The 23,569-nt window shown below is 45.1% G+C and overlaps 1 protein-coding gene across 3 annotated transcripts; it reads right to left on the bottom strand.

Annotated features, from left to right (window-relative positions):
- Positions 1-4,362: 4,362 nt before the first annotated feature.
- On the bottom strand, positions 4,363-23,199 carry AMD1 (adenosylmethionine decarboxylase 1). Of its 3 annotated transcripts, XM_040983889.1 has the most exons (9): positions 22,759-23,199; positions 10,045-10,131; positions 8,649-8,775; positions 8,289-8,391; positions 7,345-7,387; positions 7,100-7,244; positions 6,892-6,984; positions 6,652-6,807; positions 4,363-6,393 (listed from the first exon to the last, which is right to left on the bottom strand). In XM_040983889.1, exons 1-9 carry the CDS (start codon positions 22,866-22,868, stop codon positions 6,253-6,255), a joined length of 1,005 nt encoding a protein of 334 aa, XP_040839823.1. In that variant the 5' UTR covers positions 22,869-23,199; the 3' UTR covers positions 4,363-6,252. The 3 variants fall into 3 exon arrangements, with proteins under 3 accessions (XP_040839823.1, XP_040839824.1, XP_040839825.1); XM_040983890.1 differs by lacking the exon at positions 10,045-10,131 and having other exon boundaries at positions 22,759-23,197; XM_040983891.1 differs by lacking the exons at positions 7,345-7,387; positions 8,289-8,391; positions 8,649-8,775; positions 10,045-10,131 and having other exon boundaries at positions 22,759-23,198.
- Between the last annotated feature and the right edge of the window lie 370 nt (positions 23,200-23,569).

Raw genomic sequence — 23,569 nt, 5'->3', positions numbered from 1 at the left:
TAGCTCACCAAAACTCACATCCCATGGAGCTATTTTTGGAAGCAGAGATACTTTAAACAACTTACCAAGTCCATCTGCATGTCACTCCTTGCTCTAACCAATATTCAGGGTCTGTTCTAGCCTTGAGACTACATTAAGCTGCTGTTATTCCCCCAAAGACAGAAATAATAAAGCACACAAACTATGTCATTATCTCAGTTAGTCCAGAAGGACTAGAGGGCAGGGGATGGCAGATGACAAAACTGCCCATTGATTCTTTCTTTCTTTTTTTTTTTTTTTAAAGATTTATTTATTCCTATTACAAAGTCAGACATACAGAGAGGAGGAGAGACACACAGGAAGATCCTCCGTCCGATGATTCACTTCCCAAGTGACTGCAATGGTCGGTGCTGTGCCGATCCGAAGCTGGGAACCAGGAACTTCTTCCTGGTCTCCCACGCGGGTGCAGGATCCCAAAGCCTTGGGCCGTCCTCGACTGCTTTTCCAGGCCACAAGCAGGGAGCTGGATGGGAGTGGAGGTGCTGGGATTAGAACCAGCACCAATATGGGATCCCGGTGCGTTCAGGGTGAGGACTTGAGCCACTAGGCTACGCCACCAGACCCTGCTCATTCATTCTTGAGAACTCAGCTCACTGGAATCAGAATTCCAAAATGAAAAAGGCTGGGATAGATGTTGGCATGTCTGGGGTGGAGACACAACTCCTACATGGGCACAGATGTCCAAGAACTTGAACCTTTTCCTGCTGCTTTCCCAGCCTGCAAGCAGGGAGCTGGATTGGAAGTAAAGCAGCAGATTTGAACTGGTGCTTGTCGATATGGGAATGCCAGTGCAACAGGAAAGCTTAGCTAATCTTGACACAGCACTGGGCCTCGATTTCCACTTACTTTTCTTTCTTTTTTTTTTTTTTTTTAAGATTTATTTACTATTTTTATTGAAAAGTCAGATATACATAGAGAAGGAGATATAAAATTTTCCAACTCCGTAAGTTCACTCCCCAAGTGGCTGCAACAGGTGGAGCTGAGCCTTTCCAAAGCTAGGAGCCTGGAGCCTTTTCTGGGTCTCTCACGTGGGTACAACATCTAATGGCCCTGGGCCATCTTCTATTGCCTTCCCAGGCCACAGGCAGGGAACTGGATGGGAAGTGGGGCTGCTGGGACACGAAAGGCACCACATGGGGTCCTAGCGTGCAAGGCAAGACCCCAGCCGCTAGGCTACCACACTGGGTTCTCCACCTCCACTTCCAATCCAGCTTCCTGGTCATGTGCCTCTGAAGGCCAAAGTGATGACTGAACAATTTGGTTCTTTGCTAAGCAGGCATGAGACCTAGAGATCCCAGCTCCTGTCTCTGGCATAGCCAACCCTGGCTATTACGTTTGGGGAGTTAATCAGATGAGATCTAATTTGGCATCTTGCTAATAAATTACGTGTACACAGGTTTTTTTTAAGATTTATTTTATTTCATTGCAAAGTCAGATATACAGAGAGGAGGAGAGGCAGAGAGGACGATCTTCCGTCCGATGATTCACTCCCCAAGTGAGCACAACGGCCAGTGCTGTGCTGATCCAAAGCCCGGAGCCAGGAACTCCACCCAGGTCTCCTACATGGGTGCAGGATCCCAAGGCTTTGGGCCGTCCTCGACTGCTTTCCCAGGCCACTAACAGGGAGCTGGATGGGAAGTGGAGCTGCCGGCATTAGAACCAGCTCACATATGGGATCCTAGTGCGTTCAAGGCGAGGACTTTAGATGCTAGGCCATTGCGCCGGGCCCCATGTCCAGAGTTTTGTAAAAAGAACAGATTTACTTTGTCTCTCCGCATCTATGCATATCTGATTTTCCAATAAAAGTAAATAAATCTTTAACAATGGGGGGGGGTCCAGCGCAATAGCATAGTGGTTAAAGTCCTCGCCTTGCACGCACCAGGATCCCATATGGGCACCGGATCCCAGCAGCCCCGCTTCCCATCCAGCTCCCTGCTTGTGACCCGGGAAAGTAGTCAAGGATGGCCCAGAGCCTTGGGACCCTGCACCTGTGTGAGACCCAGAAGAGCACCTCCTTCCAGGCTTCGGATAGGCACAGCTCCGGCTTTTGCACTCACTTGGGGAGTGAATCATCGGACGGAGGATTTTCCTCTGTCTCTCCTCCTCTGTATATCTGCCTTTGCAATAAAAATAATTAAAAAAAAAAATGAGCAATTTAGCTAGTATGATGGCTCAACTGGATAATTCTCTACCCGCAAGTATCAGTATCCCATGTGGACACCAGCTTGTGTCCAGGCTGCTCCACTTCCCATCCAGCTCCCTGCTTTGTGGCATGGGAAAGCAGTCGAGGACAGCCCAAAGCCAAAGGATCCTGCACCCATGTGGGAGACCTGGAGAAGGTTCCTTGCTCCTGGCCCCAGATCGGCACAGCACCGGCCATTGCGCTCACTTGGGGAGTGAATCATCGCATGGAGGATCTTCCTCTGTGTCTCTCCTCCTCCTCCTCTCTGTGTATCTGACTTTGTAATAAAATAATATAAAAAGAAAATCTTTGACCATCTAGGTGTCTGTGATGGGAGCATGAGTTTTAACAGTTTATTACTGATTCCAAGATTCACTAATAACTTCCTCTAAGTGAAGATTGTGAAACAGGTTCACTTATTAGTGTAATATTCATATCCATCTATGCTTACGATTTCTAATTAGAAATTTGTAAGTAGTATTTTTTAAAATTTTTATTGGAAAGGCATTTACAGAATGACCTTTCATCTGCTGGTTCATTCCCCAAATGGCTTCTAGTCAGAGCTGGGCCAATTTGAAGCCAAGTGTTTTTTCCAGCTCTTCTATATGGATATACGGTCCCAAGGCTTCAGCTCATCTTCTATTGCTTTCCCAGGCCATAAGCAGAAAGCTGGGTGCGAAGTGGAACAACTGGAATAACAACAGATATTCATATGGGATGCTGGTGCTTGCAAGTAGAGGATTAGTCAAGTGAGCCATTGCACTAGCCCTAGGAAGCAGCTTATGATTTAAGCACATTCTGCGAAAGGCTAGAACATTTTCCTAACAATCTTCTGATAGTAGGCATGAAACTTAGACCTAAGATTCTGAAATCATAGAAAATGGGATTGGGTCTATGGCATAGTAATTTATGCCTTCATTTGTGGTGCCAGTTCAAGACCTGGCTGCTCCACTTGCAATCCATTAACCTGTATATGTGCCAGGGAAAGCAGAGAAGTTGGCCCAAGTCCTTGGTGCCTGTACTCATAAGAGACACCTTGAACAATCTCTAGGCTGACCCAGCTCTAGCCTTTGCAGCCACCTCAGCAATGGAACAATGAATGGAAGCTCTGTTCAACTAAAAATGAATATTAAAAATTATCAGGTTGAGCCCGGCACCGTGGCCTAGCAACTAAAGTCCTCACCCTGAATGCACCAGGATCCCATATGAGAGCCAGTTCTAATCCCGGCAACTCCAGTTCCCATCCAGTTCCCTGCTTGTGGCCTGGGAAAGCAGTTGAGGATGGCCCAAAGCCTTGGGACTCCGCATCCTTGTTGGAGACCTGGAGGAAGCTCCTGGTTCTGGGCTTCAGATTGGCACAGCACCTGCCATTGCATTCCCTTGGGGATTGAAATCAGACGGAAGATCTTCCCCTTCTCTGTATATCTGCTTTTCCAATAAAAATAAATCTTGACTGTTTAACAGACCAAGTTCCTATCACATACAAGGTGACCTGGAATGACCCTGAATTCCCATCTAGGCCCAGTTCTGGTTGTTGTGTACATTTAGGGGCGAATCAGTAAACTGGAATTCATTTGTCTGTGCATGAAAAAATAAATACATTTAAAACAAGAAAAAACGTTCATGAATCAGTGGGTTTATACTTTGGACAATCCCAATCCCTTAATCTTTACCGAAGTTGGACTCTTCTACCTTTAGACTTCACTCCAAATTCACAACCATTCATTCTTTTTTTTTTTTTTAAAGATTTTATTATTCTTGTTGAAAGGCGGATATACAGAGAGGAAGATCTTCCCTCCGATGATTCACTCCCCAAGTGAGCGCAACGGCCGATGCTATGCCAATCCGAAGCCAGCAGCCTCTTTTGGGTCTCCCACGCAGGGGCAGGGTCCCAAAGCTTTGGGCCATCCTCGACTGCTTTCCCGGGCCACAGGCAGGGAGCTGGAAGGGAAGCGGGGCTGCCGGGATAGAACTGGCACCCATATGGGATCCTGGGCGTGCAAGGTGAGGACCTTAACCACTGCGCCGGGCCCCACAACCATTCATTCTTACACTGTTCATACTTCGAATGTATAGCATTGGTTCATGTATACTATTCAAAAACCAGGCTAATAGAAAACATTGTAAATGGCACTACACAATTAATCAAGCAAATTTTTATTGAAGCTTAAATTGTGGTACAGAAATACATTTCAATCAATTGAAGTCCAACACCAATGAAGGGAGAAATTATGGCACCAAACGTTTCCTCCTCTATCACACTAAGATTGGATTAGTATTCAATCTACAGCTTTCATTTCTGTACGCCTTGTTCCATACAAATTTGTGCAAGATTTCCACATCAGAATTCTTAAATGTATTAAAAAGAAAATCAGACCTCAAACCAACAACCATCATTAAATCTACTGGGATACTGTTCAAGAACAAAATCCACTTTCAGTATTGGTCCTCAAGACAGCAACTCAAAATATTTAGGTGCTGTACTCATTACAGAATCAAATGGATCCCACTGACTGAAAGCTTCAAGGAAACTGTCCATCAACACGTGTTCCAACTAGAAGTCAAAACAGTGTCCCAACCACTTGATTTCAAACCAAGTAGATCTTATGCTTAGAAACACTAAAAAAAGGTGCTTCATTTATAAATACGGAAGGAACAAAACATCACTGTGTCAGTCCAGAAATTATCTTAACATAATGTTGTGAGAACATGATAAAAAGGAAAGTTACTCTACATTTCTGTTCTGCCAGTTGCTTGCATTCCACAGCAATTGAAAATATAGCCAAAAGATGTCAACTCTTGGAAACATTTCTAGTCATTCAGAATTCTACATTGTATTTCACTCATGTCTTCTGGTTTGCAGTACTTCTGAATAAGCGGCACAATTCTTGTTGTGAGCAGTCATTCATTTGATCCAGCGATTTCCTTGGTCAAAGGTAGTAGAGGCACATGTGAAGTTAGAACACTCACATCCTTTACAAAGTCACACAACTTCTAAGCTGGGAGATGGACAAGACACTGACTCTGCTTTGAACGAAACTTTATACTATGCTATCAAATGTTATGGTCAATAATCCAAACTGACTCATTGAACCCAGCACAGCCTTTGTCCAAATAGTATATTTTCCACATAGTTGGGCCAGGACACCCTTATTTCAATCTAAAATTTTCTATGGTCTTCCTTGCCAATCAAACTAGGTAGGTTTGTCTTTGCATTCTTCCAAAAACTCCATGCCAACTAAAAGGAGACTAAAAATCATGCCTTTAGAAAGAAAGTTCAGCCCAGGGACTACCCGTGCTTTCCCAAATGGTTATTGGAGTAATATATAAACCCACAGTGTGACAGTGTATTGCTTTATCTGGGGGACTTGGGCAGACACCATGGTAAGGGAAAAATTCAATCAAAGTACAAATGCAGGGAGCAATTATGTTAAAATAGAAATACACAAAATGAGTAACTGCAATCATTTTCAGAGGAATCAACTTGTGAAGAAAAACTTTAATTGCTGTTGCAAAAAACATCTGTATGAAGTAGAAATTGGTTTCAATAACATTAGTAGAGAATACGTTCTAGAAAGTGGAGGTAACTGGACGTGAAATCCTGGCAGCAGTAGAACAGTCCCAGATGGTTGGATTGAGGCCAACACCTAATGAGGACGAAAGCCTTGTCTGTGGGGAATTTTGGATGATACCTGCAGAAATATTATGCTGCGCAGAAACCAAATCGAATTGTTTTCACAAGTGTTGTAAAGTTTCATAGAGTCAAAGGATTTTTCTACATGCACTTCAATTTCACAGCAAGAGTGGCATAGAATACCTAAACACAGAAGAGAGCATTCATGCAAGATATCTAACTCCTTGATATAATAATGCATACAATTCAAAATGATTACACTATCATTACATCTAGGGCTTTCTGCAACTACAAGGTGGTGGTTATGGAAAGCGTGGCCCCCAGTATCAACATCTAGAAAGCAGCCACCACCTTCTATGTGTGTTCTCTTTTTGCGTTTTTTCTTCATCTTTCTTAATCAACTCTGCTGTTGTTGCTGCTTCTTAGCAAAACTGGTAAAAACGAAATTGTAATCGTTGAACATAGCGCTCTGGCAATCAAGACGCTTAAAACCTTCAATCTTCTGGGGCGAAGAAAGCACTGTGCGACATTTAGAACTCTGGGGAAAAATCCAACAACCATTAGTGATGTCAGTAAGTTACGTAGCAACTATGCCTCCATCTTATCTTATGGTCCTCCCACCAGACCTGTCAACTGCAAAAATTCAAAGAGGAGCCCATTAGTGGGCTACCTACAAAACCATGATTAACAGAAGTCCCATGAAATACCTATCAGCAACCTCACTAGAATACAACCTACTATAGGTCTCACTAGCCTTATATATGCTTATGTATTGTCAATTAAGAAATCAAATTACCTGATTAACAAACAAGGTGGTCACAAATTTTCCTGGCTTGAAGACTTCCACAACTTTCCGGATCAGGTCATCATAGGAGGTCTGACTTAAGTTGGTTTCAAAGCTAACATACGAAAATTCTGGTTCTGGAGTGATGTGAATAGTCCAATAAGTTCCCTTAGAGAAACAGCCTTGTGTTAATAATGGAAAACACATAATCAAGCACTGAAACAGTTACTGAAGCAAGACAGTATCACTCACATCCGATTTCATTCCATTCATTGAATACCCACAAGGATTGAACAGTGTGGCATCAATGACAGAACCTGGTATCAGGTCACGAATTCCACTCTCCTGGGGAGCCAAAAAAAAAAAAAAAGACCAAGAATTAATTAAACACTATTTTGAATTAAAAAAATGTTGTGTCCTGGGAGAGGGACGCAGCAGTGCTGCTGCAGGGAATGCTTACACGAGTGACGTCCTTTGCAGTAACACCATCTTTCATGTAGAACTGGTCCATGACTGCTGGGTCTAGCTCACTCATCAGAATCTCCAGGGTTTGGTCTGGCTGGCTGATGACGCGACTCTCTGGGAAATCCAGAGTGTACAAGTACCTGCATAAGAGACAACAGTTCCCGAAAATGGCTCATTGGCGATTTCAAACAAATCCTACACAGATTACAGACAAACTCCAATCTATTACATTAAACATACCAACAGTCAGAATTCATGCGACCCATACAGTATGCTGCTCCATCTGTTGAAGAAAGAGAATGTTAAATAAATATAATGTTCATTGCACAGGATGGTTTCTTACTGACCCTTTTCGTTTTTTGTTGTCTTACTGACCTTTTTAATAGGCAGTGAGATACTATCTTATACAAACCAGAGAGGTGACCAATTAAGGGAGATTACAGCTTACCCTCCCCCTAAAATTCTTTAGAAAATGAAATTTGGTGACTCATTTATCTTCTCTCCCAATTAAACACAAAAATCAATTATGCAATACTTCTAATACTGTTACAAGGCCGTTCATGGAAAGGGTCAGGGGTTAATACATGTCTATTTCATAGCAGTGTGTCTGGGTTTCATAGCTGTGATGCCAACTCCAGCTTCTGCTAAAGTAGACCCTGGGGGCAGTGGTGTGCCTCAAGTTACTTGGCCTCCTACTACCCAATGTGAGACCTGGACAGTGCTGGCCCCAAGAGCTGCCCTTCATCCAGCCTTGCTAGACAATACATTAATGGACACAAGATTTCCAAGTCTCTCATTCTCTCTCTTAAATACAGTGCAGGTGGGGCATAGCACTGTGGCATAGTGTGAAGCCATTCCTTGTGGTACTAGCATCCTATATGGAGTCAGTTTGAATCCAGGCTGCTCCACTTTTGCTCCACCTCCCTACACATAGAAAAGCAGTGGAAGATGCCCCAAGTCCTTAGGATCCTGCATGCACTCACATGGCAGAGCAGGAGCAAGCTCCTGGCTTTGCATGGGCCTACCTCCAGCCAGTGCTACATTTGGAGAGTGAACCAGCAATTGGACGGCTTCTCCTTCTCCCTTGTATTTACACACATGTGCACTCTTATCACTCACACAGAAAACTGACGCGTTAAACTGTCTAACTTTTAAAAGACAAATTTTAATTAATTTAAACATACTTGGGAAAATCGCATTAAGAAACTCTATTTCTTCCTGGAAATTCCGGTGTGGGTACCCTTGGTGAGACGGCTTCATGAAATTCTTACGAGAATAAAAGAAGCTCTAAAAACAAACAAACAAAATTTAAGACACAGATTTCTGTACCATGTTCTTCCAAAGCAATAAGTCATTGCACATTCAAAATAAAAATTCCAGTGTTCCTCAATGGTATAAAGTAGACAATTAGCCATCTTATTGTACACTTAGAATTAGAATCTTGTAATGATTTAACATGCAGATTTGCAAACAATATCACAGGATAAGCACCCAAACATTTCAATCTCCCCACCAAAGGCTTGTCTATGCTCTGGCATACTTACTTGAATTGAGTCAAACCCACTGTAATCCCGAGCAAGCTTCAACAGGGGAACCAGTGCTTTCAGCAAGAGGGTGGTACCACATGTCTTCAAAATGAAACGTCTCTTGGAGACAAACATGCTACTCTCACTGTGGATGAAGAAAGTCGCATTATTATAATGCTTATGTACTACTCAAGAATTATCATTTATAATTTTTGATGAGCATCTCAAAGAAGCAAATACTATTCTTTCCTATTAGCTTATGCTTCTAGAGCCTCACAGAAACAGGCCTTGAACAGATTTTAGTATCCATGACACTAGCATCACGAATCTATCTCCATGTCTTTCTGAGAAGATACCCACAAGTATACGGATATTAGCCACACAAAGCCAAACTACATGCAATACCCAGTGTCAATGGTGTATGCCTAAGCTTACCCAGTAAAGTTGTACTTTCCTCATCTTGCACCACCCCTCAATCTTCAAAGACTGTTTCTGTAACCATTTCATTATTTCTTCCAAATAGATAATAAGCTCCATGAGGGAGCTGTCACTCACCACTATACCCCAGGGCTCAGCAGATAGTACTCATTCTGCTATCATGCCAAACATGGGCTTAGTGCGTCTTGCCTAATCTAACAGCCCCAAGGACCATCAAAACATAAGCTAGGCATTCGAAGTGCATACTGACAGCTCTGTGCCAATAAGAGGTAGGACTCATGCCCACACTAAACCTGCATCTTTTTATCTGGCGAAGTCAATTTTCCCTTTGCTGATTTCCAATACCGAGGTCCTTTGAGAAAAGGACTACTTGAGATTGTTTGAGCAAGGTGATGAACATCTATCCTCCTCTGACAAGTTCTTGCTTCTGGTTACCAGGAATGATGGTGGAAAGATGGTTACCAGGCAATGAGGGTGGAAAGCTGTTAGGTAAGGCTCCCAACCAAACAGCTAGAAACATTCAACTCTTTAATATCACTTCATACCGCAGTTTTGAAAATGAGGTCAATGATCCTAGAACTAAGATTGAGGGGAGGACCTGGCGCCCTGGCCTAGCAGCTGAAGTCCTCGCCTTGAATGCGCCAGGATCCCATAGGGGCTCTGGTTCTAATCCCGACGGTTCCACTTCCCATCCAGCTCCCTGCTTGTGGCCTGGGAAAGCAGACGAGGACGGCCCAAAGCCTTGTGACCCTGCACCTGCATGGGAGACCTGGAGGAAGTTCCTGGATCCTGGCTTCGGATCGGCACAGCACCAGCTGTTGTGCTCATTTGGGGAGTGAGTCATCGGACGGAAGATCTTCCTCTCTGTATATCCAAGTTTGCAATAATAATAAATAAATCTTATCAAGGGGAAAAAATGACTGAAGTCCTGAGAAGATCTGGCGTGGCTGGCTCACACTTGTTCTACAGCACTTACCTGAGTACATAAGCTTCCTGCTTGTCAGTTTTTGTCACACTTATGATTGAACATTGCACATCCTTCAAAAGTATGTCCCACTCAGATCTATTATTTAAACAGAAAAAAAATACAATTAATTCTTAACAGTCCTTGCCTACTCTCAAAAATTTACTCACTGAAGAAGTCCCGCGACCACATCTTGCCTTTGCTCCAGCTTCTTTTATAAAACTAACATTGACAATGATAGTTAGTCCTTTTTGCTATTCACAGGAAATTCAAAAGTCCATAAACCAAGGAGGGAAAAAAATCACATTAAAACAAAACAAATAAAACATCATTTCACCAATTAGGTTGACAAGATATTTAAAAGCTTGGCTGAGTAAGTGATCTGTTATTAACACTGTTCACATATTTTATGCTGTCAAACTGCCAGCTCATCAACATAATAGTCATCTCTTTTGGGGAACCATGCAGCTCTCTAATGTGATGAAAAAGCCCATTTCAACAGTGAAAAGCATAGCAGAGCAAGAACAAAACTGAACTAGTCTCACTTTTACCCAGTTAAGATGGAAGCAAGTACCTTTTTTTTTGTATGCCCAATTCAAACAGGCAAATTTTAAGAGTTTCAAGGAACATCTTCAGATTTTTAGATTAAAGTCTATAAATATTCTAAGGTCCTCAACATTTGGCTGGCCAGGCTTCTTCATGCATGGAAATGACCCTTTGTTTCTTATGCATATCTTGTAAAGGAAATGAAATAGCATGTTCAGTGCGACATTTGTCTTAGTGTTCTGTATTAAAAAGCAAGCATAATAAAAAGCCCCATTAGAATGCTGTGCCCATTTCATCAATTTGGTAGAACAAACTGTTCCTGGCCATGAATATGGACATAATTTGATTAAGAAAACAATTACTAGATATAAAGAATTCGCCCACCTCTTAACTGCATACTAATACCCCCTATCCATACTTTCAGCTACCCAAGACCAACTACAGTACCACACCCAAGAGTGGACATCATCACGATTTAATGATCCAGAACCAGCCAGTGCACGTGCTCCCAATTCATAGTGCCAGCATTGTACACCTCATTTCACTTTTCCATATGCACACTGTCATCTGACATCACCACAGGCAGGGGGATGAATTCATTTCAAGATACTAAGAAAGATCACATGCATATCTTATTACAGGATCACTGTTACAATTATTGCACTTCATTATTCATTTTTGTTAGTCTCTTATCATTTCATTATCTCTTATCACAACTGATATACAAATCAATCTTTATTATAGATATGTATTTGTAGCCATTCAGTTCAACTCAGGCCACACCCTAGGTGACCTTGGAGGTAATCCCAAATCCTATGGGACACACAATATCATTAAGATAATCTGTGCTATTCCCCCCACCATGGCTCAAAGGCTAATCCTCTACCCACAAGCATTGGTTTGTGTCTTAGCTACTCCACTTCCAAAACAACTCCCTGCTTATGACCTGGGAAAGCAGCACCCAAAGCCCTGGGCCCCTGCATCCTATGGGAAACCTGGAAGAAACTACTGCTTCCTGGCTACAGCTGACAGTAATAAGAATGAAGCAGTTAGGATTACAGAAAATAATTTAAACAAATAACTAAATAAGTCAATAAGTCAATGTCACAATCCTAGGAGAGCCACCTCTCATTTGTCTATAGTTACAGTTTGATTTGGTATTTGGTCATACCACATGTGATTACCACATAGCCCAACCTCAGTAGCTTACAACAAAGACCAAGGACTCAGTCCCAGTCAGTGTGCTGTTTGGAATAAAGCATGGATCAGTCCCACCAGCATTACTAAGCCTGATGTGCCAGCCTAACTCAACACTACTCAATTTACAAAATAAATTTGCAAAGTACCCCGGCAAACTGTATAAAATCATTTAAAATTCTTCTGTCCTCACCACTAATTTAGATAGAAAGCAGGGCACTGAAATAGAAATCATCAAACTTTCTGTGAATGGCTATAGAGCAAATACAAAATTTCCTAAGCAAGACAGTCTATGTTGCAACTGCTAGGCTTTGGCCTTACAGAGAGAAAATAATAATACACAATATATAAATGAATAGATGCGGCTGAATTCCAGTCAAATCACACTTATTCTCTACACAGGAAAATGTATTTGAAGAGTTTCAGAGTTGTTTCTCCTTTTTGTGTATATGAATAGCACTGCACCTTAATTTATTTTAAAGGTAGTTACATATAGATGGAGAGAAAGAGGGGGAGGGAAGAGAGGTATCTTCCATCTGCTGGTGCATTAACAGGGATGGGCTGTTCCACCTCAGATGCAGCTCCCAACTAACACACATGACAAAGCAGCAGAATGCCCAAGTCCTGGGACTCTACCAAGTGAGAGATTGAGATAAAGCTCTTGTTTCTTTGCTTCAGCCTGGCTCAGCCCTGGCCACTGCCATCATCTGGGGAGTAAACCAGTGCACATAAGATCTCTGTAATTCTACCTTTCAAATAAACACACACTTTTTAAAAATTATCTTTTTATTTCTTCACAGTTTCAACTCCAGCACTGAATTTTTCTTTGGACTGAAAACATTTTATATTCCAAGTGAACAATGACTGTCTTTTCTTCTATCCTTTATACTCCACAATAGTCTCTAGTCCTAGGGGCCATCTCATCTTCATGGCTGTGAAGAAAGTATCAGTTCTCTTCCTTCATGGTTGTACAAGGGTTGTCAACCTGTTTTTTCTCTACTTTATGTAGAAGTCTCTCTTCAGAACCAATTATTCTATCTTTGTACTTGGAAGAATTGGTTTTCCACTCCCAACTACTTTTTCTTTTAGAATAAGTTTCATATCTGTCATTTTACTTATTTCTCTAACCCTCTGAAAATTGGGTTAAGTTTCACATACTATTTCACATGTTTGGAATGTCTTTAATTCTGTGAAAACTTCATTTTGCAGCTCATGGCCGGTGATGCGCCAATCTGAAGCCAGGAGCCAGGAACCTCCTCCAGGTCTCCCATGCAGGTGCAGGGTGCCAAGGCTTTGGGCCATCCTTGACTGCTTTCCCAGGCCACAAGCAGGGAGCTGGATGGGAAGTGGAGCTGCTGGGATTAGAACTGGTGCCCCTATGGGATCCTGGCGCAATCAAGGCGAGGACTTCAGCTGCTAGGCCAGGGCGCCACACCCCGCCCAGCGTGAAAACTCTTAAAAAGCTCTACGAGCAAGAGGACCACGTTGCCCTGGGTGCCAGATAGGGAAATTGTGGTGAGTTGAAGAAAGTGATCCCCTAACATTTTATATATAAACACTTCTGATCTGCTCACACATGATTTAGCTCTATGTAACACAAAAGCTTGAAAATATGGTCCAGACTGTTCTCCAGTTAATACACAAGTGACGGCAGATTTGAATACCATGATAGAGGCTTTCACGGCTAAATGGATATTGGGACCACAACATAACTCACAAACACAAAAAAACAAAAAACCTGGCCTTTCTTTGGGGGAAGTGCTGGGCCTATTGGTCAAGATACCATTAGGAGACCCATATCCAAGTGGCTGGGTTTGAACTGGCACCAGTTCACATGTATCAGCTACTCACATGACTTCAGCCTGGCCTAGCCCCAGCTGTTGTATTGGGAGAAAGAACCAGTAGATGGGAGAGCTGTCAAACAAGCAAAACCAACCTAGAACACCTGCCCTGAATTATTGCTAGATACAACAAATATTTGAGTTCCTGTTATGGTCTAGGCTAGGCATTGACATAAACAATGCTGAGTTTTCTTTCCAAATATTTATTCATGTTAATGTACTTGAAAAGCCAAGAGTCAGTCAGGAGCTCACAATAGCCAGAAACATACAACTCCAACCAGGCCAGGTCACATGTGTGTGGCGGGATCCCAAGCTCTTGCACCATTATCTTCTACCTCTCAGGCAGCTGGATTAAAGACAGTAGCTGGGACTTCCCAGTAATGCAGCCTTAACTGCACAAGGCTCCTCTCTCCCAGAACATTTTTTCACCCTTGCTTGGTTCAATCTGCATGAGGGCAACACATGGACACAGAGAACCAATTATCTGTAATTGAAAAAATAAATAAGGTTGACTAGCAACAGTGCCAAGACTACACAATGAGAGGGAGATGACAGTTTCTTCAACAAATAGTGCTGGGGAAAAAGGATCCACACACAACTGAATAAATTACTACATTTAGATTATATGCAAAAATTCAAAATAGACCACAAACCTGAATGTACAAATGAGAACTATAGAACTCCAAGAATATGTAGGATAAAAGCATCAGAAAAGTAAACTTGACAACGATTTTTGGCCTAACACCAAAAGTACAGCCAGGGACAATATGGTGGCTCACAGGCTAATCCTGACTGCAAGCTGCCTCTGGTAGCTCTACTTTTGATCCAACTCCCTGTTTCAAGCCTGAGAAAGCAGCAGTGGATGGCTCAAGTCATTGGAATCCTGCACCTCTGTGAGGGACCTGGAATAAGATCCGGATCAGCTCAGTTCTGGACATTGCAGGCATTTGGGAGTGAACCAGGACAGAATTATCTCTTCCCACCTGACTTTTTTGTTGTTCAGAAAGTTACTTTTTTTAAATTATATTTTTGACAATCTTCACATAGTTAATTAGGGTAAAAAGGTTCAAGGGCTATAGGGAAGTGTGTAAGACTATGATTTCCATATTGTTTCCTTCATGTATCTGAGGTAAAGGGGGATATTGAGGGAGAAGTCCCACCTAGTTTCCTAACCACCCCAGGTCCGGGATGTGGGGCATGCTCTGAGGGTCTTGCTCAAGTGGTTTTGATAGTTCAACAGTTATGAATCGCTGCCAATCTTGCCACTCCAAGCACGATGAGGTCTTTGAAGAATCCACTGATTTACATGGCCTACATCTTAGAGTATCTGTTTGCTCAGTATTTCGCTGCAAACATATAGCTGAGGTGGTTGATTGACTTGTTCTGTCTTATCTTGGTTAGGGTTCTGAGTCTGGCATTTCGTTTGGGGAGATCCCAAAAGAAACTTCGTCTGAGGTGTTCCCAGACCAGATTCTTGTATGTACTAGCAAGTACAGGGCCCAGCATAGCCCATCGCCCCCAATCAGCTGGTGGTTGCAATTGCTGGGTCGGTTCTGTTTCCAGCCCCGACTTCCACCGGAACCAATGGGTGTTGCAGTCCAGCCTGATTTTGCCCAGCACATATTCAGCCCTCGCATAAACCAGTGGGAGCTGCAGCCTAGTCAGAGCAACCCACAACAACCCCCACCAGGCTTGCCTCCTGTCCTGGTTTGCCAGTATGTGTAGCAGACTAGTCCAGTCTGTCCCACATCCCATTTGGCTCTCATACATGTCAATGGGTATTGAAGCTTTGTTCCATCTAACCAGCTCAACTATCCAGCCCACACAAATGTTGTTGAGTGCCTCTCTGTCTAGCCACCCCAGCCCCTGTCCTATGGTAACCATGAGGGGGGAGCCCACTATTTCCCTCCCAGGTCTCTCCCACTCCCAGATTATGCACTCTCCAGGTGGTTCTGTGGTTTGACTTGACAGAATTAGCCCCCAGTGCCAGTTTCTGCCAGCAGATGCTGCGGCTAAGCCCAAATAACCCTCACCCACTCTAATTTTGTTAGCACCAGTAGGAATAATCAGCCCAGCCTGGCTTTTCCCTGATCTAGTTCACATGAGGTCCACAGGTGTTGCAGCCCTGCCTAGTCTGGTCTGCCCCCGTCCCAGTTCACACTCTCCAGTGGGAGTAGCTGTCTAGCAAGGGGACTCCCCAATATTCCCCCTGCTGGCTCTGCCCCCTCCCTTCCTACTTCTCACGTGTGCTGGTTGGGTGCTGAGGTCACATCCGGTACAGGCAACCTCACCTTGACATTGTGCACTGATTTTTGTTGTGACCAAACCTGGCTCCACCCCACACTCTGTTCTCCCATCTGACTTTCAAATTTAAAAATCCATAAAAATCTAAAAAAAAAAAAAAGGAGGGGGGCAATAAAAGCAAAAGTCAAATGAGACTACAAACTTAAAATCTTCAATGCATCAAACGAAACTATCAGAGTATAGGTAAGCTGACGTGCCTTAAAAATGAGACTAGATACATCTCTGGGCCACCAAGGCGGTCAATATCATTAGTGAATTGCACAGAAAATCACAATGGCATCACGTCAACCCCCTTAGGATAGCCACTATCAAAAGAACAGAAAATAAAAACTGTTGAGACAATGGAGCAATTGAAACCATAATCTAATCTTTTAAATTTATTTTTATTTGAAAGGCGGTTAGATTTATAGAGGGCGAGCCAGGAGCTTCCCATATAGGTGGTAGGGGTCCAAGCATGGGACCATCACCATCCTTTACTGATTTCCCAGGCCATAATGCACTACTGATGGAAATGTTAAATGTTGGCCCCTCAAAATTAAAAAAATTTTTTCACTATATTCACTAACTTGAGAGAGTTACAGAGAGGAGGAGGAGGGGAGACAGAGGGAGGGAGGGAGAGATAGAGAAAGAGAGAGAGGGAGAGAGAGAATATCTTCCATTTACTAGTTCATTCCCCAAGTGGCCATAAGGGTTACAGCTGTCAGTTAAATGGTTGCAGCCACGTGGATGCAATGGCCCAAGGACTGGGCCATCCTTCGCTGTTTTCCCAGGCCATCTGGTGCTATAGGCTGAGCATTAGCCTGTACCACTGCCACCTGGGTCCATCTCACCTCTGCTCTGTATTTAATAATCCTACTTCTGGGCAGGCATTTAACCAAAAGCAAAGGGAACAGGGGACCGATAGTGTCCCAGCTTCCTGCTAATGCCGACCCTGGGAGACAGCAATGTTGGCTAAAGCAGTTTGGTCCCAGTCACCCACAAGAGTATGTGTAGAGTAAACCAGCAGATGGGAATTCATGCCAATTCTTTGTTATGTGTCTGGCTCTCAAACTTCAGTCTCCAAGTGATATCTGTACTCCCATGTCTATAGCCTTATAATTCACAACAGTCAAGAAATGAGTGCAACCCAAATGTCCAAAACTGGCACTTTATACAACAGATTATGCAACCCTAAAAAAAGAAACCCTGTCACATGCTACAAGGTGGATGGACAAACCAGATATTATGCTAATGGAAGCCAGTCATAAAAGAAAATTACATCATCATTCCAATCAAAAAAGGTCCATGTTTAACAGGTACAATTGGCTATGCAGCCATACTCAGTATCTGCAGATTCCATCAAGTGTGGACTAAAGGAATCTGGAAAACAATGTCTACTGAATGTGTACAAACTGTCCCAACAGAATACAGTATAATCATGTAGCACTTTCAATGCATTATTTATCATAAGCAATGTGAGACATCTCAAGTATGCAGACAGGATGTGCAAGCGAACACTATGCCATCTATATAAGGAATTTGAGCAAATACAGGGTCATGGAACAAAATTTCCACAGATACCAAGGGCTGACTCTATCCAGTTTTAGTTTTACAAGAAAAAAAGTACTAGTAATCTGCTATACAATAACGAATATAACTATACTCTTTAAGAGGTTAACATGGATTACTCAACTGACCAATCCTCCACTTCTGAGTTCAGGAATCCTAAATGGGAACCTGGGCAACATTCTCGTGTGACCCAACTACTTTGAGCCAGTGCCTGCTACCTGCCAAGTGCACAGCAGCAGAAGCTGGAATGAGGAGCAGAGCCAAGACTTAGCAGTCAGACATGGGATGCACAATTGAAGTTGTGACTTCAGTGGTGTGCCACAACACACCCTCCACTCAGAATTTTTTTAAGTACAAACTTCTGGTAGCCAAAGTTCTCACCTTGCATGTGACTGACCAACGGGATACCATATGGGTGCTGGTTCTAATCCTATCTAATCCTTCTAAAAAAAGCGAAAACTAGATTCTGATGATGTCTTCATAGGATAGTTAACTCAGAGACTTGCTACAATTAAACATCCCTGCAAAACAACCACCTAAAATGCAGTAACACAGCTACTCATGAACACACAACTTGTAGTAAGCTGTTTCCCTGCCTTAGTTTTAATTCTCTACTTTCAAGCTTTACCAGCAGTTACTCCCAAGGCTCTCAGCTTGTCACTGTCTACCGTACTTCCTAAAGTATAGGTGGTTTGGAAAAACCAATACTTTCAAACTGCTTTGAGAAATGTAATAAGGAAGCTTAATTCTTTAATAGAAAGCTTCTCTACTCCCACACACTGAAAGTTTTTTTGGCAATGGGTTGTAAATTCCTTCCATGTAAATGACTGAATGTGTAATGATATAGTCAAATAAGGTGTGAGTTCGGGGAAAGTTAGTGCTGAGGTGTGATTTACTGCTTCAAATCCTTTACTGAAAACTCTGTGCCAGTGCTTTAGTATACAACTGAGTAAACAGCAGAACATCTCCTAAAGTCAGGTTAAATTACACCCCCTTTTAAAGATTTATTAATTTTTGGGCCCGGCGCAATAGGATAGTGGTTAAAGTTCTTGCCTTGCATGCCTGGGATCCCATATGGGCACCAGTTCTAATCCCAGCAGCTCTACTTCCCATCTAGCTCCCTGCTTGTGGAGGACGGTCCAAAGTGTTGGGACCCTGTAACCATGTGGGAGACCTGGAAAAAGCTCCTGGCTTCAGGCTGGCACAGCTCTATCCATTGTGGCCTCTTGGGGAGTGAATCAGGGGACGGAAGATCTTCCTCTCTGTCTCTTCTTCTCTGTATATCTGACTTCCCAATAAACACAAAAAATTTTAAAATATTTATTCATTTTTATTGGAAAGGCAGATCAAATTTACGGAGAGGAGAGACAGAGAAAGATCTTCCACCCACTGGTTCACTCCCCAAGCGGCCACAATGGCAGGAACTGAGCCAATCCAAAGCCAGGAGCCAGGAGCTTCTTCTGAGTCTCCCAAGTGGGAGCAGGGTCCCAAGATTTTGTTTGGGCCATCATCTCTACTGTTTTCCCAGGTCATAAGCAGGGAGCTGGAAGGGCAATGGACCAACTGGGACACGAACTGGCATTTGTATGGGATCCCGGTGCTCACATGGTGAGGATTTAGCCAGTGAGCTCTCACGCTGGGTCTACCAGTATCTCTTTTCAAATAGCCTCTTCACTCCTCCAAGCTATTCTTTCCTCATACAGAGGCTGTGAGGTAGAGCATTTTAGTCCCATAATTCCAAGCCATGTTCTAGTCACTGACTTTATCCAATATCCTCCTAATATCTAAAAAAGTAGAAGAAACTACAGGTTAATCTTAAGAAACTGGCTCTCTTTTCAATATTTCAACTCTGTATACCATCCACTGGTTTCACTCCCAGTGATGTGGGGCCAAATCGAAGTAAGAGTTTTTTCTGGGTCTCCCACATGGAAACCAGTACCAGCCACCTTCGAATAACACGTAAATTAAGTTTTAAAAAGTCAACCACTGGTGGATCCAGTTACATCCGCTACAGAATAGCACTAATATCATTTTTGAGGGCTAAGACAAGTGACAGTCTGGCTTCTTTCATTTAGCATTACTACTGACCACTCAAGCTTTGCCCATCAATACCTGTTTGCAAGGGTCTGGTGCTGTGGCACAATGGGTTAAGCTAGTACTGCAAGTGCCATATGTGAGCCCATATGGGTACTGGTTTGAGTCCCAGATACTTCACTTCTGACTTTGCTCTTTGCCAATGTGCTTGGGTAAGCTGTGGAGGACAGCCCAAGTGTTTGGGCCACTGTACCCACACGGGAAACCTGGAGGCAGGAACTTAATATGGCTTTCCCTTGTGTGCAAGGCCTTGGACCAGTCCTTTTTGCCAGGCTTTCGTATCAAAATCACACTAATCCCCAAAGGAGCTTGGAAGCATGTTTCTTCTATTTCTTGAAGGAATATGCAGAAAAGGTAGGAATAATTTAGCTTTTTTTAAAAAAAAAAAAAAAATAGCTGTTATGACTATTTTAGTTTCTACCTCATTCTGCATTTTAAAAAACTTTAACATCTGCAATAAGTCTCTTTGGATAACTGAGCTTCCTTACTTTTTAAAAAATACACATATATTTTTTTTTTAGAAAGGCCAAGTTACAGATCTGCAATTACAAAGTCCAGAACTGGGATGGGTTGAAGCTGTGAGCCAGGAGCTTCTTTTTTTTGGTCTCTTATGTGGGTACAGGGCCAAGTCTTCCCTTGCCTTCTCAGGCAATTAGGATGAATCTAGGTTGGAAGTGGAGCTGCCAGGACTTGAACCAGTGCCCGTATGTGGTGCTGGTGCCGCAGGCAGAGGCTTAGTGTGTTCTACACAGTTTTAAAACAGTTCATTAGTATCCTGTAACTACAATCTTCATTCACATTTAACTGGAATACTAAAAGTGGGATTTTTCTGGCTTTTTCTTATTATTTAATAAATAACAAAGCTATTAAAGACCTTGAAAAAGGATGAATGGAGTCCAGGAGTCTAAAACTTTGCAGCAACACTATTTCCTCTCCTCAAATAACAATTATTAAAAAATTGTTACTTTATGTCAACCTGTCAGGGCACCTGCTGGGATGCATATCTGATATCTAGCTTGCCAGACAGGCGAAAGGCTGGAGTGCCAAGCCAGGCATGGCCTTGCCTGCAGCTCCCTCCTCTTCTCCCCGACCTCTTCCAGCAACTCCCTCTTGCCGCTTATTTTAGATCATTTATCGAGCATACTTTTCAGGCTTCTGTCCCATAAATAGCCTCTGCAACCTTTATTCACTAGTCACCACAAGTGTTCCTCACGAGACTACCCACAGGTTTCTCAGTTAAACCCAGAATGATAAGAAACCTTGACTTAACTTGGTTATGATACGGTGGTATAGAGTCCCAACAGTGGCTTTTTAAATGTTCAACATCCGCAAAATGTATGGCCCTAAATTACAAGCCACACAAAAGCAAACAAACAAACAAAAGCAGAAGTTGCAGGACTCAGAAGCCCTTTTAAAAGATCGTTTTAGAACCACTCTGAAGCAGGCAAAGGATTTGAGCTGAGGAAAGTTCAAAGTGAAAGTGGTTCTTCAGCACTTGAAAAAAGCCTTTCCACCCCTGCCTCCCTCATTCGGGAAACTTATCAGCCAGAAAAACTCACTCCATGTTTTGGCACCTTGGCCTTTATTTAAAAGGAGTACTGAGAAAATATTAAGGTTTCACAGATCAGAGCAGCACAACTTTTGTTCTTTATTTGTGGGGCTGCTCTTCCGTTCCTCCTGGCACAGAGTGTTATCTAAAGCAACTAATTCTGGTAGCAACCACTTTTTCAAACGCCCAGCACAAACGGCAGCTTTTTCATCTGTGAAATGGAGGCAACCGTGAGCTTCCCCCGGTCATCACGAGAAGAGCAAGCCACTTCCGACAGCGTCCACACACACTGAAGCCTTCGGAAGCGAGCCTGACACACGGTTAGGGGCACACCAACCTCCAGCACCGGACTCGTGGAGGGGCAGCTGCCCCCACTGCCTCGGATTCGTCAACTGCAGCACTAGGGACGAGCTCCCCAGCGCGCCCTAAAGTCTCCGCAGCACGTGTCCGCCGGGATCCTCCTCCAGTTGCTTTTTGTCAGGGGACGGCAGCGGGCGCAGCCAACATTCCTAAAACGCCCATTGGCCCACACCCCGGGGCCAGGCTCCGGGCCCGGCGTGCGAGCTCATTGGCCGCCGCCTCTCAATGAAGCGGGCCACGCCGGTTCCCCCGCCTGCCGTGCGATCGGCCTAGGAAGGGCCCCGAGGCCCCGGGCGGCTCGCCTTGCCTTCGCCGCCGCGGACCCGGCCTGAGCATCCCTGGTCTCCCAGGGCGAGACCCCTTAAAGCTCGCTCTTCTCGCGCGCGCCCTTCTGCTCACGGTGGGAGTGGGGTGAGGCGGGGGGCGCCCGGTCCGCTGCCCAAGCCCCAAGCATTAGCGGCGTGATTATTAGGTGCCGGGGCCATCGGGCCTGGATCCCCTCAGCCCGCACTCGGGAACAGGTTGCACAACCCAAGGTCAAGAGGCTCGGAAGACGACGTCCAGCGGCGGCCGTTCGTTACCCCTCGACCCCGGGCCGCCCCCAAAAAGCTTTGGTGCAGAGCACGTTAGAGCGGCCCTGGGGCCCAGCCACTGCGACACGCCGGCTCCCGCCCAATCCCCGCCGCCCCGACCACACACGCTCGCTTCGCGGGGACCCCGCGGCCTGCTCCCCAGCCTCCCCCGCCAACCCCGCGCGGCCCAGCCCGGGAACGCCCCGGGTCAGAACGAGCCCCGCTCCACACCATCCCTCGCGTCCCTCCATTCTCCGAGCCGGCACGCCCGAATTAGCGCCTGACTAAGCCCGCAGGGCCACACCTGCCAGGCGCGGACCGCGCGAGGGCTCCCCGCACCCCAGCAGCAGCATCACCCCTCTACCACCACCCACCCACACCCCCCGCCCGCCCTCGTACCCGCGCAGGGCCCGGGGTGGGGGCACACCGGCCACCCGCACGCCCGGCCCGGGACGTTACCTGAGCACGCGGCCGGCGCCTCCCCTCCCCCCAGGGCAGTGCGGGGCCCGGCAACGGCGGCGAGGCCGGCTCTGCCCTCCTCGTGGCCGCCGTCGGGGCTGGCCGCGGCCGGCCCGGCGACCCCCTTGTCCCCCCGACCCGAGGACCTGGCCCACCTGAAGCAGGCTGCCCGCCCGCGCCCGTCGCCTTCCCCAGGCGAGGGGGCGAAGAGCCCCGAGGGCCGGCGCCGTAGGGAGCCCCCCGCACGGGCACCCACCTTGGGATGGTACGAAGATCTCCAGATCCTTGGTTGGCGTCGGGTTGCTGCCGGGAGAACCAAACCTCCAGCAGCTTCTCGGTCCCTTCGAAAAAATGTGCAGCTTCCATCACCGTGAGACTTAGCGAACAACCAACAACCACAGAAAATCAACTAAATTAAATCTCTTCTCCCGCCGCCGCCGCCGCGGATTGTTCCAGCTGTGTTACTAAAGTTCAGGTGGTTTTTTTTTTTTTTTGCTATATTTTATATTAACTTTTTTTAAAAAAAAGGATTAATAAAATTTTCCCGGCTTTTTTGTGTGTTTGAAAGTTGAACGAGAGTCTGTAGGAAAAAAAAAAAGAGGCAGATACAGTCCAGTCTCTTGTAGTCCGCTGCTTCCCCGTTAGAGAGAGTTTGAGCGAGCGCTAGCTAATGTCGCCGGCCATACTGTGTAAGCGAGGGCGCTGCGCGAGCGCGGGCCTTATATACCCCTCCGTCTCCGCTGAAAGGCCAGGAAGTGACGTAGGCCCCGTCACCCAACGCTCATTGGCTGCCGTCGCCCGTCAATCGCGGGCGGCCGAGTGGCGGCTGGTTGGCGGCGGGCGGGTAAGGGACGCTACCCCGCACGGCTCTGGTCTCGCTGTCCGCCGAGTTGGGGGTGGAGGGCCCAGTCCAGCCGAGGAGTAGGGGCGACTGGGAAGCTGGGGGTCGAACGCGGAGGTGGTGGGGCCAAGAGCAGACGGAGCGGGGAAGGGCTGTGGAGCGCCCCGCGCAACTGGTTGGCGTGGGTCGTGGGTGGGTCCTTGTCGGGGGTGGGCGCGGGCGGTGG

The sequence above is a fragment of the Ochotona curzoniae genome, unplaced genomic scaffold (assembly GCF_017591425.1).
Source record: "Ochotona curzoniae isolate NIBS_2020 unplaced genomic scaffold, NIBS_Ocur_1.0 contig_3819, whole genome shotgun sequence".
NCBI lineage: Eukaryota > Metazoa > Chordata > Mammalia > Lagomorpha > Ochotonidae > Ochotona > Ochotona curzoniae.
Note: the sequence above shows the minus strand (reverse complement) of the source record. Positions and strands in the feature narration are given on the sequence as shown.